The following is a 15,275-nucleotide window of genomic DNA, read 5'->3' as shown; positions in this document are numbered from 1 at the left end:
GCCGCCGGTCACAAAACGTGAAGATGTCTGCAGTCGCATCATACTTCCTGGATCTTGTGTATTCCCTGACCAACTGTATGGTCTGCTTTCCGGGGACTCCTCAGCTCAAGATCAATTCGCGGAGTTTTAAGATATTGCGACTGCTAGGAGAAGTAGGTCCACTTACAGAACTGCTAGGCATTATCAACATGATTGTCATAGACTGACCATGGCAATGACAGGGTGGCTTTTCCTACGTATATCTCGTCCAGGATTCTACACAGCAACTCTACGCGCTTAAGAAAATAAGATGTCCATTCGGCCAAGAATCCGTCGCGCACGCTATGAAGGAGGTGGAAGCCTACAGCCTATTTGCACCCCATCCCAATATAATACACAGCATCGACTACAGCGTAGCATCAGATAAATCTGATCCGGGCGCAAAAACCGTATACATCGTTCTCCCATACTACAGGCGCGGCAATCTTCAAGATTTGATCAATGCGAACCTGGTGAATCATACGAAGTTTCCTGAGCGCAAGCTCATGGTCCTATTCCTGGGCGTGTGCAAAGCACTCAAGGCAATGCATCAATACAAAGTCAAGGAAGGACCTGGTGGCGCACAGAGTCTGAACAATGCGAAGAGAGTACGGAGAGAAGCCGCGGAGGCTGACGATGATGCGGAAGAGATGGCCATGCACACAAGGAGAAAAAAGGAGGATAGGAATACGGAAGAAGTAGAGGCGGAGCCGCTGATGGAGGGAGAGGTCACAATAAGCCAGGAGGGACATGCGCCTGGGCAACAAAGGGCGTACGCGCATCGCGACATAAAACCTGGTAAGAAGAAATCTCAGGTCGATTTCTACTTCATATTGATTTTCGACATAGGAAATATAATGATTGCGGACGATGGTAGAGCACCTATTCTTATGGACCTAGGCTCTCTCGCGCCATCACCAACGCCGATCACGTCTCGTTCCCTTGCGCTAGCCGTCCAAGATGAAGCTGGTGAACATAGTACTATGCCGTATCGTGCACCCGAGCTCTTTGATGTCAAGACTGGGAGTGTCGTTGATACTAAAGTCGACATATGGTCACTTGGATGCACTCTGTATGCCTGTCTAGTGGGCAAGTCTCCCTTCGAAGCTCGCTCGGAAGAGACGGGTGGGAGCTTGAGCATGTGTGTCCTTGGTGGTGACTGGAGGTTTCCAGACGAGGGCCAACAAAGAGGGAAGCAAAAAGCTAGCCCCGAAGAGGAAATCAGCACCGAGGTGAAAGAAGTGGTGAGACGGTGTCTCGTGGTTGAGCCTAGTGAAAGGCCTGATATTGACGAGCTGATTAAAGTCGTGGAGGATGTAATTGAGACCCTGCCTGCCGATGGGGGTGACGACTAAGCTAACAATCGGTATGTAACATAACTCATTCTTCTGGAGCGGGCGCGGTCTTTTCAGTAATATCTTCAAACGGAGCCAATCTTACAGTGATATGACATCAGTCCGACGATTCTTCAACATAGGAGACCTCTGCTACACATGTCACCAGACTCACGTACCATTGCTACTTTCCTTATCTCTCAAATCAAGTCAGGCGAACCTCAAATTTCGCTCTTCTGTCATGGCCGAGCCAGCCGTCAAGAACATTTTACCATTCTTTGATTATTTTGGCTACTGGGGAGGACTCAGACTTTGAAGCTGGGCACATCCACTCCTTGTCGTGCTCTTGAAATCCTGTGCACATTGTTCAGATCGAATCATTGGACCAAGCGCAAGCGCTGATTCCGTCCAATGGTTTGGAAAGTGCCAATGAATCACCGACCTTACATATATTGGAGTTGGCAGTTGCGTCCTCAGCCCCTTGGGGCCTCCTCCACATTCTTCGCTATCATCGTCCTTTTTTTCTTCCCATCCTTCATCAACCATACACAGCTCTCATTACCCAGCTGTCTATCATTTAAACTTCATCTCATATCGACTGCTATATATCTCTAGGGCCATCACTGTACCAGCACTCCCTTCAATATGTCTTCCAACCATGACGACCATGATCCGCTCTTTTACCACCACTTCGACGCTCCTCCGGTCGTCCCGGAGCCCAACTCTGCCGAAGCTAGAACGGAAAGCAATGAACATCACCCGCAGAGCACCGACGATAATTCCGTACACACTGCTCAGACCACCAGCTCCAACCCTGAAGATGACGTAGACAACATCACTGCCGTCACTGCTCCATCTCACGAGCAGGCGACTTGCGAAGATCCTCCAGCCAACTCTACAACCGAAACGCCAAGTGTCAGCGGGACCGGATCCATTCTGCATACACCATCCACAGAACTTCCGCCATATCAAGAAAGAAGTGACACTTATCCGTTTACAGCTCTCGAGTCTAATGTCGAAGCCCATACACATCGCTTTGGCGAAAGCAGCAGATCTGCTGTTCCCTTGCGACCTGTACAGTGTAAAGTCACGACTAGGAGTGGACCAGAGACACGCGATCCTGCTAGAGGTCCTGTGCGGACTGCACCATATCCAAAACAACCAGGTTCTGCAGTAACTACTACCGTTAGCCCACTTCAGGACGCCAGCGACTCTGTACGCGTAGCATCAACCCCTGCTCCCACAACTCATTCCGCGGAGGGAATCACGTTCAATCCTCCCGTCAGTCAAAATGACTGGCCAAATCTGCCTGGAAATCAGGAAACTGGACCTCCTGAGAACTCCATTCGGGGTCGTGTTGCAGAGTTCCGTGAACTGTGCAGACAGAAGTCCGCTTCATGGTTCTACTACCTGCCGAAGCATATCTGGAAGAAGTTCTGTTGGCAGATGAAGAATGATTCTGATTACCGTCTGAAGTTCGTGGGTGTTATTGTCCTTTTCATAATCCTCCCAGGCGTACTCCTTATTTGTGCAAAGTTGCTCGATACGAGACCACATCACCGTCGCTTCAATAACTATCATAGTTGATAAATTGAGAATTTCAAGCACATCTGTGGTTGTATACGTGCCCTTCAAGTGACGAGTGATTCTTGGAAGATTTCAGTCCTTCACTGGCGCCATTCTTCTTCTCTACGACCTCTTCGGAGCAAGTATGTGTTTCTCCATGTTGGAACGTGGATATTCGTTGGTAGACGGCGGCAATTTTGATGGTGACTGCGTTTGGCTGGAACTTATCCACAGTGTTAGAAGTCTATGCGCCCGTTTTTGCCGTGATGAAAAAGAGGGTACATTAGCTGACCCTTAGTATATGAGTATGAGTGCTCTCCCATGTCCAGAAGCATTGAGATATGCTTCACCTCTAGTAACTACAGTATAGTTGCAAGAGAGCCATAAACTGCGTCAGAAATATTCTTTTGCTCATTACTGAAGAAAGCAGGCTACGAATACTCCCTATCGCTCCGTCGCCCCCTCTCGACGCTATCGAAATGAGTGTCCCCCGCCCTAGAACGACGATGATGGCCACTACTACTACTATCAATACAATGAGGTGCTTCTGAAGAGCGCCGAAGCGTATCCTTGACCTGCTCGCGGACTTCAATCCAGCGCTCCACCTTGCCGTTAGGTAGCTTCTGGCGTACCTCTACCACACTTGGCTTCTTCTTCAGTACGACACTACCCTCTTCCGAGCTTTCGCTTTCCCAGTCGCGGTTCCAAGGTTTTCCAGCAGGTGGCGGCGACCGTAGTCTTTTAGATGAGGGGTCGCGAGGAGATAGGATCGTGACATGTCTACGCTTAGGGGATCTAGATGAAACTGGTAACCCAGGCGATGTTGATCGTGGCGCTATAGGTGTAGGGGATGATGAGCGATAGAGTGCTCGGCCACGTCGAGTGCGGGATCGTGAGCGATGACGGGATCTGGAACGGTGATAGGTGCTTCGCTCCACAACATGTGTTGATGGAGGACTATAGGGATCATATAAGGTGTCAGGCTCAAATACTGAGGTAGACACGGCTTGACGATTCGAGTCTGGAACTTCGTAAAGATCTGTACTCAATTAACTTTAAAGGGTGAACACCGAGACTCTGGGATTTGGCGCAAAACAGTACTTACCATCGCTGGATTGTGCATGAAAACTGTCACGACTACCATACTGAGCGTCGGCGCCAAAGTGACGTCTGTCTCTTGGTTTGAAAGCCGTCGCACTCGCTTCTGTTATACCTGAATCCTTTCGAAAGGCCTCAGAATGCCCGGAGAAGGATACCCGTGGGCCGCCATATTCGGCAGCTGTCGTATCGCCGCTGGCATTATTATTTCGATCTCTTGAGCTAAGCTGTGGTGTCTCAGACCGGCGCCTACTTGGAGACCTGAGAATGCCACGAGGTTTCTTCGCACCAGTACCAGGCGAGGAATGTCGAGTCCGTGAACAGTTTCGAACGGTTATTCTTTCGGCGGATGTTGATCTCTGCCTCGACGCTTTGTCGGGCTTATATTCTAGCGGCTCGCTAGTAAGTCGCGAACGGGTTGCTATAGGCCTTTCAGGGCTTGCGAGTGCTGGATTGAACGGCTTCGCCGGTACCGATGAATGAGGCAAATGATAACTTTTTCTTCGTGATGGATCAGGCTTGCGTAATTTTGAGGGTAGTGGAGACGATGATGACTGTTCTTCGACTCTGACAGCTCGACCATATCTAAAAGGCATAGGGTGTGATGCAAGACGTCCTTGGGCGTCCACATCCTTTGAAGGTTCGTTCTGGGTGTGTTGAGACTGTGATCGACTGGTGAATTTAGTGTCATTTTGAGATGTCGTATGATGCCCTCCTCGCGGTCCAGCGTACGCCCGAACATCATCGTTGTAGAGTCGAGCAGGTTCCAGGCTGCGTCGTGATAGGGGTGGAGGAGACTCTCGACGAATGAGCTTCCGGCGCGTAGATTCGCCCGGCCGATCTGCCAGAGAGTCTGAGCGTGAAGAACGGTGGCTTCTACCGCTCCCACTGCTGTCACGAATAGTGATACGAGTACGGCTCACTGATTCAGTCCGGCAACGGGTTTGGGGAACCTCTTCATGTTCATTGCGGTAATTGATCACACGATAGCTGCTGGGAGGCGAACGTCCTCTAGCATGGTGCGCATCACCATCTTGAATGCGTATGTGATAAGCCTCCTGAGTACCGTCGTAGTATTTGTATTTTGGCCTCTTGCATTTACCACAGACTCCCTGTTCGGCGGGATTTTCCGGTGAGACTGGATGGCTACGATGGTAACCCCTTGATCGTGGCTTCTTACATACACCGCAATAGTGTACCACCGAGCTAGTGGGCGTTGCATGAGCTTGAAGGTGGCAAGAAGGCATACTTACAACCGTCTGATTAGATGTGGATCCTTTAGGACATTTGTCAATGACGTCCTCCCTTGCTTCTGATTCCGACTCTTCTTTGGCCGAACTTAACTCTGACTCCGGTTCGACAATTGGAGTTTCAGGGTAATGGTAAGATTGAGGAGCCAATTGCCAATATGGATTATAAGGAACTGAGTATTGCCATTGGTACTGAAACCCGGCTGTGTATGTCGGTTGTACGATGTTGGGGTATATCCTAGGTAAGTCGACGTCTCCTTCAGGTCTAGATCTGGAGATGGGCATTAATCCAAAGGTAGAAGCGTGGTCCCCCATTGTTGGCCCATCTTCCTTCGACATGACGTTTGAATTGTTGGCGGGCGAGACAAAAGAGAGGAATTGGGTGTATGTGGGAGGCAGAGATGTGTTCTAGACAAATGGCAAGTTTAGAGAGTCGTTGAGAGGTCGAGAACAGTAACGTACATCGAAAGAATTGACTCACGCCAAGTCAGATTGAACTGGTATCGTGTTTCTGGTGTCAAACAAGAGGAGCTGCGTTAGACAGCCACAATGGAGGATATTAGGTCTGTCAGTGCCCGATCCGAGTGAAGATGAGGTCCGTGGGATACGATTTCAATAGAATGCCTGTATGAGCCCAAGTGAAAGCGAGACGATCGCGTAATAGGGTGAAGGAAACCGAGCAGAATGGAACAACAATGAAGATGTCGAAGATGGCGACGTTGTGTCGTGTAGAACGGAAGTGAATCAGTGAAGGCCAAGGACCGGGATGCTGAACAGCACGACACGGAAGGAACGTGCGACTTTGCCAGACCGTAGACACTTAAACCACCACATCCACCTCATCTAAAGACAACCTATATAGAATTTTGGTCGGGAGCAAGAACAGACAGAACCCAGAAACAATTACAGTGACTTCTTAGTTTACAGTGGATGCTTTTGTGTGAGAAGCCTTAGCAGGCCCGCATAGGTTATTTCGTCTGCTACAATTGGGTTACTTCTGCAAACCACAAATGCCTCTCGATACTTCCGTGGCCTACGGATATCTGTTATCAGGTGAATGAAATCTACTACTCAACTAAATGTCCCTCTATTCTACTCTTAGAACTCGAGCACCTTTTCGCTTGCTCGCACGCTTCTTTTTGTTACCTTTTTCAAAGGCAGTCGCGCTGAAATGATCTCGACCAAAATTATCCAAGGGCTTGACCTTGTAGATCCTGATGATCCAGTTCTCACTTGTGAAAGCTTCCTCAATCGTGTTCAATTGGGGATTCTCCGAGGGAAGTCGTGTTCCTCGAACTCGGTCTGTACCTTGTCCTGCAGGGAACAAGTTGCCAAAGTTGTGGTATGACATTTTGTACCTATGTCGTATCAGCAATGGGCACCGTACTAACACCTGATACTACTCACATCAGACTGTTCTTCATCGTTGGCGAGGCTTCATCGTCAACTTTGTACTCTCCACGCGGAGTAAAAAAGTCGCGCTCTTTAACTTCATCTGGCCATATACCCTCCGCGATTCTAACCATCCATAGGAACTTATTGATATCATCTCCCGAGTAGCCCAATAGACCACCGAAAACGACCAGAACATAATCAACCTCATGCTGGCGCATGATCGGGTAGCTGACTTCTTCACGCGAACTCATGGCTTTGCCGACTGTAGCAATGTGAGTGTTGTTCCAGGTGTTGTTGTCGACAAGGGTCGGTCTGTCCGCCATGCCTCCAATTTGATAGCCATAATCCCACCATGACATTATTTTAGCATTGTCGGGAGTGTTCTGTCTGAGCCAATAGTATGCTTCTCTGTAGTCGTCGATGATGTGCTGACTGCCATCAGGCAGTCTGCTGGCAAGGACAACAGATGGCGAAGAATACGCATTTGATGTGACCCACGTACAATGCAGGACGAACAATAATAGATAGACACTTGCAAACCCGACCACTGTGGCCTTGGAGATATACGAATAAATGCCGACCAGTGGAGACCTAGTAGATCTCAGAGGGTCCAATATCAGAGTTGGCGCAGTCGACGCCGCTGACTTTGTGGTCTCGCCATTTGACTTTGCGCCTTCGATCTTGGGGGTTTCAATTACGAGATAAGCGTCTAGGATTTGTGAGAGCGCGATGGCGGCAGCTACACACACGATGGGTGTCAACGTCAGCATGAGTCGGACCATCACTCCTGAGAAGTAACTGGCCATGACAGCATAAATGACAATAAAGACATGCTCGTCTTTCAGACTGCGGAAGCTCATGTATACACCAGCTGGGAACAACCAGATAAGCATGTTGAGGTCGAAGAAGAACGCGGGCCATGCTGTGGGTTGATGTTCCGAGACTGAGGCAATGATTGGGATATGTATCTTGGCATAGCCAGTATCCCAAAGTGAGTAGAACCGTCCGGACCAAGGAGCGATGACACCCGACACAGTCAGGAGCACAAGACCACCGAACGCAACGACGAAGATAAGCACTACGAGACTTTTGAGAAGGGTCTGGAACTGTCGGCTCGGCAGTTGGTTGCGAATGTATTCCACGAAGCCAACGATCTGGAGGAGTCCAAAGACGCCTGAGACAAGAGATTAGCAACTTTGAACCTTAGAGCGCAACCGCGGATATTACCTAGTGAGGCCATATGTTCACTACTCCTGATTGGCAGGAAGCCGACGAAGGGAATCTGCATGCTAGCCAATGTCCCAAGGGCGTACCAGGTTGTGTAGCTTACGTACAGCCTCGCACTATAGCGGCCCATACAGATCAACACAAAGGCGTGCAGAGGTAGCAGATTTGTGATGAACACGTATCCTCCCCACGCAGATACCATATAGCCATAGAAGAGTGCAGTCAGTGCACCCCAAAGGGCAGAGCCCTCCTTCACCGACTTTATCCACAGGTAGAACGTGAATACCAGCAGGAAGATGGCAATAGCTTCGTTGTCGTAGCTACCGGCGACAGATCGAGAGATGTATCCAGGTGCGATACCCATGAATATAGCCGCAAGAAGACCGGCCGATGGAGAGGTGGACATCTCTGTTGTAAGGAGGTACGCAGCCAGTGCCGTCAACCCCGAGAAGCCTGGTGCAAGAAGTACACATATGTTACGAATATCGACAGGAAAGGTGAGAAATCGTAGGATGTGGTAGATGACACCACTGGTGACCATCAATCCGGGGTAGAGTGTTCCACCAGTGACCCGTCCGAGAGGATGCCATGTTCCTGTATATTGTATCAGCTATCTGCTGATATGTCGTCCATCCAGTGCTCTTTACATACGGTCATCAAACCAGTCCCAAAAGCTGTAGAATCCGTGCTGTACGAGATATTTGGTTGCTCTGAAGTTGAACCAGGGATCGACTGAGAGCCAATTAGCAATCGTTATACAACTTAGAGTGCTGCGTCCATCATACATTCGTGGATGATACTCTCGAATCGGATCACACTGAACAGCCGACTTGATACGGCCGCGGCCGCAATAGTACAGAGAATTATGATGCGAAGCAGACCACGGGTGTTCCGGGCGGTCTCCCCCTTAAGAAACTGTTCTCCCACAGCAGCAGCCATGGTCACAACAGAGAAGAATGGTCGAAGAGAAATGCGACTTGTTCGTTCGTCAAGCCGCGCCAGATAGCTCTCAAACGAACACCTGGAGCATATAAACGCTTAAACTTCGGCTAAACATTTCGACTGTCTACATCCTTCATCCGGGTTGCTCGAACACGCACCCGTTGGAGTAGACAAGGTTACGTGTTTACTCGCTACTATGTTCCACAGGATAAATAATAATCTTACATGCTGTAGAGGGACTTCAGGTACTCTCACATCTGCAGATCACCATCAATGACCTCTGAACCTATCGTCCAGCTGTATGCGGAGCATCTGCTCAACATTCGCACACTTACTCTCACCGCTTCCTTGTCGACAGAAAGTACTCCGCTAACCAAGGCGAAGATCTCAGCTGATGCTACAACCCTCACGCTCAGTCATGAAGAGGTTTCTGCCACCATTCATCTCCCGAAAGCAATCGAAGGCGGTGCAAATGCCGTTCTCGAGCTTCCAAAACAGGCGACGAAAGATTTACAGCTACGCCTGATGCTTGAAGAGCACAACCATAGGAGTCATCTTATCAAAGACTCTCCCGCCAAGAATGGTGCACTCCAGGAAGACAATTGGGTGCCGTGGTCAGCTCCGAGTCTTGTGAGGAGACGAGGCAAGTTCAGCTGTCGGAACTGTGGAACCGCTGTCCTGAACAACTCGCCATCTTCCGGGAGCGTGAAGAGTATAGCACCGCCTGAGGATACTATCACTCTCTGGAAAGACTTACCAAACGAAAACTGGGCAGAGATGATGGACTTCTGGCATTGTCACAAGCCTGACACTGAGGACGGAATTCACGACGAAGCTGTTCACACCAAGGGATATGCGGCAGGTAGCAAAATCCAAGCCATTGGAGGTATGGGTTTCGTAGATATCGCATACTTCCTACTCGCCAGTGACGACTGTCGTTCTATCAAGGTAAGCTTTCACAGTCTTCTACAACTCTCGTATTCTCATCACTACTTTCACTACATCATGCAACTGTGGGCGTCAAGAAGTTGGCCTCTCGTTTCCTCCATGGTTCGGTCATCGATACAAACGTCCTAAAGCGAACGCACCAACTGCTTTACGCGGTCTACCCTCCGCGCAGGTGTGATGGGTTACTTCGTTCAGCAGCATGCCTCGTCTTGCGCGATTGCACTCATCAAGTCCCCAGTCTTGGGCTCAGATGGATTTTAGTCAAGACACACTCAGTGCCATGTATCATCCATATCAATACATCAAACGTCCTTCATTGTTTCAAGTCTGATAGCCTGTTATGATCAACGGACAGTATGTTGTCACCCATGCTGAGCGGACCAGACTAAGCCCGACAACACATTACATTGTAAGCAATGCGCAGCCGAAGTCGGCATGGTAGACGAGCGAGCGGATGGATATCGTGTCTGGAAATGGGCCCTCTCCTACATGCCATTCGACACCAATCTCCCGCCAGGCAATCATGCCATAGTGAAATGGATCTCGGCACTCTTTCTCTTCACGATTGAAAACCAAGGCGTTCGCAAAATAGCTGTACACGACACAGCCAATACTTCAATGTCTGGCTTGCTCCTTTGGATCTTCACGCCAGACTTAACATTCTCATCTTCATATCAACCCCCAAATTCTGAACGCCTGGATCCCACCCGCGCGATGAAGGTATTCTGGCAGGATTTTGTCACTCAGACTGGAGAGGACGTCGAGAGTACGTCGGTCGAAGAAGTCAGAATCCCATCGAGATTATATGTGGAGCTGCAAGGCGCGCTAGAAGAAAGCAAAAACATTCTCCCAGTGAAGAGTCAGGTCTTTCGTGGTTGGAACGTCGCGCTGCTTCCAAGATTTCAAGGTAACGAAATAGATTGAACATTCTATGAAGGCGATAATTGTTCAGCTATGCTGTCCAACAAACGCCATTTTCCAAAAGATATATCACACCACTACGAGTATCCGAAGATTCCGCAATGTGACACGATATGGATATGTCGTAGCATCATGTCCCATCGGATAGCCCGGCGTACAAGTCATGCCAGATCTTTGTCTTCTTCTCTGCCTCCGACGCATTCTCCCGTAACTCCAATTCCGCCCCGGGCCATCCACCCATGAAGGTCAGCTGATGCTTTCCAATACACGATTGCGGCTCTGCCCATACGAGCTCTTTCCAATCAATCAAACCAGCAAGTCCAAGGTTCGTCGGCAATGGCTCGTGAGGATCCAACGTATACTTGATGGATTGATGGCCGTATATATCCACCGTGCCAAATTTCATAAAGACGTTGTGTGGCAGAAGCTCGTTATGCATCAGAAACACACCTGGATTGTTGGCGGCGGGAATCATAAGCAGACTAATAGCGGCTCGCAAAATCTCGCGGATCCACTCCAGCTCATGGCTTTTGATCCTTGGTATCAACCGGCCTACGCTGGTGCCCTTGATGCGTTCCAAGACCAACACATTCTTTCCCTTGAGCAACCCCGCAAAATACAAACGTGGCGGAGGCATATGCTGCGCGACCAATGGCGCATAGCGATGAATCAACGCGCGTACATTGACCTCCCGGGAATCATCACGCTCATATTTCCACTCCAGGGGATCCTCTTTGTCACCTATCCGCCGATGGTTACTCTTGATGATCAGGCCTCCCAATGCAAATATATCTCGACTCGCGTTCCCACGCCCATCACGGATCTTGTACATATCGTCCTGGCCGCGCATGACGTTGTCATCGTACTGTTCCCATCCTGCATGCGTGAAGCGCGACTTGCTCATCCATGCCGGATCCGGCTGCTGCTGCCCAATATCCACCATGGACAAGAGCCTTTCCCAGAACTCCGCAACTTCGGCTGGTGGTGTCATTCCCGGTCTGGCCCAGATCATCGTCGTTGGGATGTCCTCGCCGCGTGTGCCCTGCCAAGCGTTCCCGTCCCATACGCCATCTGAAGCGTGCATCTCTGGTCGCACTAAACAGCGGCGGTACACAGGGCAATGCGTGTTTTGCGGTATTGGCGGTTGGTAACCGCAGAGGCCGCCACTGAGGGGAAGTGGACTCGGTAATAAACTGGATGCAATGTGCTGGGGATTTGCTGTAAAGAGCTCTTCATCGGCGAGCATGTCCTGCGGACCAAGTACATCGTCTTCATAGATCAAATCGGCAGAGCGAAGTGGTGACTGAGGCGGCGAAGGGCGTTTCGTCGACAAGGGGGACGGTGGAACGAAAAGCGATCCCTTATCCGGCGGTTCTGTGTCAATGGGATCTGGAGGGCGGATCTTAGGCTCTTGCGGAATAGGCATAAGCGTCGGCAGTTCGCTATCGTTCACTGGACTGAATGGACTCTCACATGACATGGCAGGTGGAAATGCTCGGACTATCATTGTGCGCTGTGTAGGAGGCTGGGAGCCATGAACGAGGCGATTCTGCCTCATATACTCGTCGGACACGTCGGCCCATGGAGACGCAGGGACCAAGTCGCGATGGATTGTGGTGAATTCAGGTGTTATGACTGATGGGCTCTGTTCACTTCGAGGTCACCTGGATGGACGTAGCTTGCGATATATGGAACAGGCTACGTGGGTTGAAAACTGAATACACGACATCGCACGACAGTGAAAGGAGACGCAAGAGCATTGAGGCGTGTGAATCTAGGTCGGCTGGTGTTAAAAATGTGTTTGCTCACGGAAGCTGCAACCGGTGCTGCCTTGCCATCCCTTGGCTGGCTGTTGACCTCGTGTAACCACCGTCCTCACTGCTCAGGGCACACAAAGAATGATATCTAAGTGAGATACTGTCGGATTCCACCTCAAAACACTCGATTCGAGAAATGCAGCAAAACCCCGCTTATCGAGACCTTCGACGCTTAGACGACTGTGAATCCAGACGAGCAACCGCCTCTGACCAATCATCTATCCGATGGTCACCTTCTGTCGCACAGTCTCAACTCAAGTGAATATAAAATCCTTGGACACCATACCCAACTGGACCCACGGCCCACAATGAACGTAGTCGTGCCCACGCCTCCACGCATAATTCCCGCGGGGCAAATTGCAGCTTCGACGACCTTGTTAGCGTATTTCCCTCTTTGAACGCAGCAGGCCAGTCAGAGCGCGTTGCTATTGTCAAGGGTTGCTTGAGTCGGGACGCGATTGGGTGCATTGACCGTTTGGGCTGAATGGGGTTAGGGTGTCGTGTGCTGCAAAGGTGAACAGGACCCTCGCGGCAGTGAGACAGTAATGATATTGTATGACGCCGTCTCTAGGATTGGTAGTGTATGGCGAGGGAGGATGTGCATCCATCTTGAAAGATATCACACTTTAGGATAGGGGTTCTGTAAATAGAATTAGCATGTACTGGAAGCATATTAGATTCACAAAGTCTGGTATACAATTGGAAACGCCGTACCGTAAGATTCAGTTGCTTCGCGCCGTTCTGACCCCTATAAACTCTCTGTATTCTGCTCGAGCATACGGCTCTAGTCGTCCAGGGGCTACGTCCTCATATACCATGTGTCGTTTCACGTTCACAACATCTAATACGTAGGTAGTAGTATGCTGAGAACTAACAGCGGGTATCAATTGAACTTTTGATTTCCTCTCTTTATATATCTAGTCCTCGTCCATACTCTCCCACCCGTCCTGCGCTCCTTCATCTTCCTCATCACTCCCGCTCTCGCTATCACTATCGCTCTCCGCAACACCGACCATCCGCTCCTTGACCTCGACGCCTTCCTTCAACGGCGCAACCCTGCTCGCGAACGCACGTCTCACCCCAGCATTCGTACTTGTATCCCAGATCTGCACCGCCCCCTGACTCCCCGCCACAGCAAGCCGAAACCCAACCTCCGCATCCGGCGCAAAGCTCGTTGCAAACACCTTGCCCACGCCGACGTCGCGGCTGACAACCATGCTCGGTCCCGTCTCCGGATGCACGTTCCACAGCTTAACTGTCTTGTCCGCCGAGCCCGTGGCCAGGAACCCTGGGATCACGGGGTTGACATCGAACGAGGCAACGGCGTCCTCGTGGGCTTGTAGAGTCCAGAGGGGTTTTGACTTCGCGGGTGTGCTGGGCGCGACGCGGGCATCGAAGTAGTGCACCATGCCGGACTCGGTGGTGACGTAAAATGTGTGCTCGGCGTGCGGGTCCCATTTCACTGTCTCGACATCGGATTCCACGCCCCAGCGCGGGGGTGTGGCGGTCGGGGCGCGCATGTCCGAGGCGACGACAGTGCGATCGTAGGAGCCGGAGAGGAGGACTGTTGGGGTATTGGGGTTCCAGGCGAGGGTGCATACTTTGTCGGTGTGGTGGGTGTAGGAGTGGGCGCAGGTGGTGGTGGAGAGGTCCCAGAGCTTGAGGGTGGTGTCGGCGGAGGACGAGGCGAGGAGGTTGCGGTGAGAGCGGTTGGCAGCGAGGGAGAGGACGGCGTCGACGTGGTGTGTGTCGTTTGGCTTTTTGGACTTCTTCTTTTTCTTCTTGGGTGTCGTACTGTTCTTCGTGTTGCTGCTGTTGCCCTCGCCAAGAATGGCATTCGGATACATGCAGTCGATAGTGTCGAGGTCCCACAGCTCGATGTCCGGATCCATCGTGCCAATAGCGACATAGTTACCTTTGGCGTTCTCAACACTTGATGCCCCTTTACCAACCGGGACGTCTAGCCACTCCACAGCCAGCGGTATAGCGGGCAGCATGATATCGTGGTGGACGTAAAGGTTGTCGGCTTCATCTTCATAGACATAGACTTCCAGATGAGCAACTTCGTCGTCTATTCGCGCGGCAAGGACCAGATTGTCTGTTGCCAAAATCTGCAGCTCTTCCCGATCTTCGTCATCTTCAGGGTCATCTTTCAGCGTAATGTAGGGATCGTCGGCGTTGGACTCGTGGTAGACTAGCTTTTTTATGTTGCCAAACATACCCATGGTGTCGCCGTCTCCTTCTCGATCCTCCTCGTCGTCATCGTAGTGTTCGAGATCGTATTCTTTCAGATCGTCATCGAGATCTCTATCAGCATGTCAGTGATACTATTACTACAATATGTGGTCCACGGGTGGCTCAGCATACTCGTCCTTCTCTGATGCGCCATTCGATTTGTCGCCCTTGCTCTTCTTTTTGCTCTTTGGCTTCTCCTCTGTATCCATTTGCTCTTCACTCGCCTCCAAATTCTGTTCCTCTGCTTCTGCCAAATCCTCTTTGGCATCATCTAGCTGTAATTTTGCCATTTCTGCAATGCGATTATATTCCTCCTCGTCGAATTCATATTTGTTGGGGAAGGGCGCCGCATGTCCGCGCGGCACCCACGTTGTTGCTGTAATCATAGACATGGAGGTACACGTCTAAACTAATTATTGCGCAAGTCGGAATATATTTTTGACCATCCATAAACTTTTTCACTAATTGACGTAGATTCCTCTAGCGCACCCGCTCGGGCCACCTCGAAATCACAAGCCAGCCTT

The 15,275-nt window shown here is 50.5% G+C and overlaps 7 protein-coding genes across 7 annotated transcripts; 3 read left to right on the top strand and 4 right to left on the bottom strand.

The window, feature by feature from the left end:
- Nucleotides 1–23: 23 nt before the first annotated feature.
- EJ05DRAFT_444015 (serine/threonine protein kinase-like protein) lies at nucleotides 24–1,373 on the top strand (the record flags this gene model as incomplete). The annotated part of the gene is made up of 3 exons (XM_033742105.1): nucleotides 24–152; nucleotides 222–816; nucleotides 868–1,373. 3 exons carry the CDS (start codon nucleotides 24–26, stop codon nucleotides 1,371–1,373), a joined length of 1,230 nt encoding a protein of 409 aa, XP_033596680.1.
- A 624-nt stretch (nucleotides 1,374–1,997) lies between these two features.
- EJ05DRAFT_489465 (uncharacterized protein) lies at nucleotides 1,998–2,926 on the top strand (the record flags this gene model as incomplete). Its single annotated transcript, XM_033745789.1, has 2 exons — nucleotides 1,998–2,827; nucleotides 2,866–2,926. The coding sequence occupies 2 exons, from the start codon at nucleotides 1,998–2,000 to the stop codon at nucleotides 2,924–2,926; spliced, it is 891 nt and encodes a 296-aa protein (XP_033596679.1).
- A 423-nt stretch (nucleotides 2,927–3,349) lies between these two features.
- On the bottom strand, nucleotides 3,350–5,605 carry EJ05DRAFT_504327 (uncharacterized protein; the record flags this gene model as incomplete). The annotated part of the gene is made up of 2 exons (XM_033747553.1): nucleotides 3,350–3,957; nucleotides 4,024–5,605. 2 exons carry the CDS (start codon nucleotides 5,603–5,605, stop codon nucleotides 3,350–3,352), a joined length of 2,190 nt encoding a protein of 729 aa, XP_033596678.1.
- A 298-nt stretch (nucleotides 5,606–5,903) lies between these two features.
- EJ05DRAFT_153259 (STT3 subunit of Oligosaccharyl transferase) lies at nucleotides 5,904–8,882 on the bottom strand. The gene is made up of 5 exons (XM_033739344.1): nucleotides 8,674–8,882; nucleotides 8,540–8,620; nucleotides 7,889–8,482; nucleotides 6,674–7,835; nucleotides 5,904–6,624 (listed from the first exon to the last, which is right to left on the bottom strand). Exons 1-5 carry the CDS (start codon nucleotides 8,825–8,827, stop codon nucleotides 6,354–6,356), a joined length of 2,262 nt encoding a protein of 753 aa, XP_033596677.1. The 5' UTR covers nucleotides 8,828–8,882; the 3' UTR covers nucleotides 5,904–6,353.
- Nucleotides 8,883–9,103: 221 nt separating this feature from the next.
- Nucleotides 9,104–10,702, top strand: EJ05DRAFT_504325 (uncharacterized protein; the record flags this gene model as incomplete). Its single annotated transcript, XM_033747552.1, has 2 exons — nucleotides 9,104–9,778; nucleotides 10,163–10,702. 2 exons carry the CDS (start codon nucleotides 9,104–9,106, stop codon nucleotides 10,700–10,702), a joined length of 1,215 nt encoding a protein of 404 aa, XP_033596676.1.
- A 127-nt stretch (nucleotides 10,703–10,829) lies between these two features.
- Nucleotides 10,830–12,179, bottom strand: EJ05DRAFT_504324 (uncharacterized protein; the record flags this gene model as incomplete). The annotated part of the gene is made up of 1 exon (XM_033747551.1): nucleotides 10,830–12,179. One exon carries the CDS (start codon nucleotides 12,177–12,179, stop codon nucleotides 10,830–10,832), a length of 1,350 nt encoding a protein of 449 aa, XP_033596675.1.
- Nucleotides 12,180–13,266: 1,087 nt separating this feature from the next.
- Nucleotides 13,267–15,202, bottom strand: EJ05DRAFT_469324 (WD40 repeat-like protein). The gene is made up of 2 exons (XM_033742903.1): nucleotides 14,884–15,202; nucleotides 13,267–14,823 (listed from the first exon to the last, which is right to left on the bottom strand). The coding sequence occupies exons 1-2, from the start codon at nucleotides 15,141–15,143 to the stop codon at nucleotides 13,434–13,436; spliced, it is 1,650 nt and encodes a 549-aa protein (XP_033596674.1). The 5' UTR covers nucleotides 15,144–15,202; the 3' UTR covers nucleotides 13,267–13,433.
- Between the last annotated feature and the right edge of the window lie 73 nt (nucleotides 15,203–15,275).

This window comes from Pseudovirgaria hyperparasitica, assembly GCF_010093815.1.
Source record: "Pseudovirgaria hyperparasitica strain CBS 121739 unplaced genomic scaffold EJ05scaffold_17, whole genome shotgun sequence".
Taxonomy (NCBI): Eukaryota; Fungi; Ascomycota; class Dothideomycetes; order Acrospermales; family Acrospermaceae; genus Pseudovirgaria; species Pseudovirgaria hyperparasitica.
This window is presented reverse-complemented; position numbering and strand designations above follow the sequence as displayed.

Excerpts from the sequence above, each read along its gene's own strand:
- EJ05DRAFT_153259 (XM_033739344.1), bottom strand. The coding sequence starts at position 8,827 with ATGGCTGCTGCTGTGGGAGAACAGTTTCTTAAGGGGGAGACCGCCCGG. Across the intron at positions 8,621-8,673 it reads CGAGAGTATCATCCACGAAT|TCGATCCCTGGTTCAACTTC; the intron begins GTATGATGGACG and ends ATTGGCTCTCAG. Across the intron at positions 8,483-8,539 it reads TTGGGACTGGTTTGATGACC|GAACATGGCATCCTCTCGGA; the intron begins GTATGTAAAGAG and ends TACAATATACAG.
- EJ05DRAFT_469324 (XM_033742903.1), bottom strand. The coding sequence starts at position 15,143 with ATGTCTATGATTACAGCAACAACGTGGGTGCCGCGCGGACATGCGGCG. Across the intron at positions 14,824-14,883 it reads GGCGCATCAGAGAAGGACGA|AGATCTCGATGACGATCTGA; the intron begins GTATGCTGAGCC and ends ACATGCTGATAG.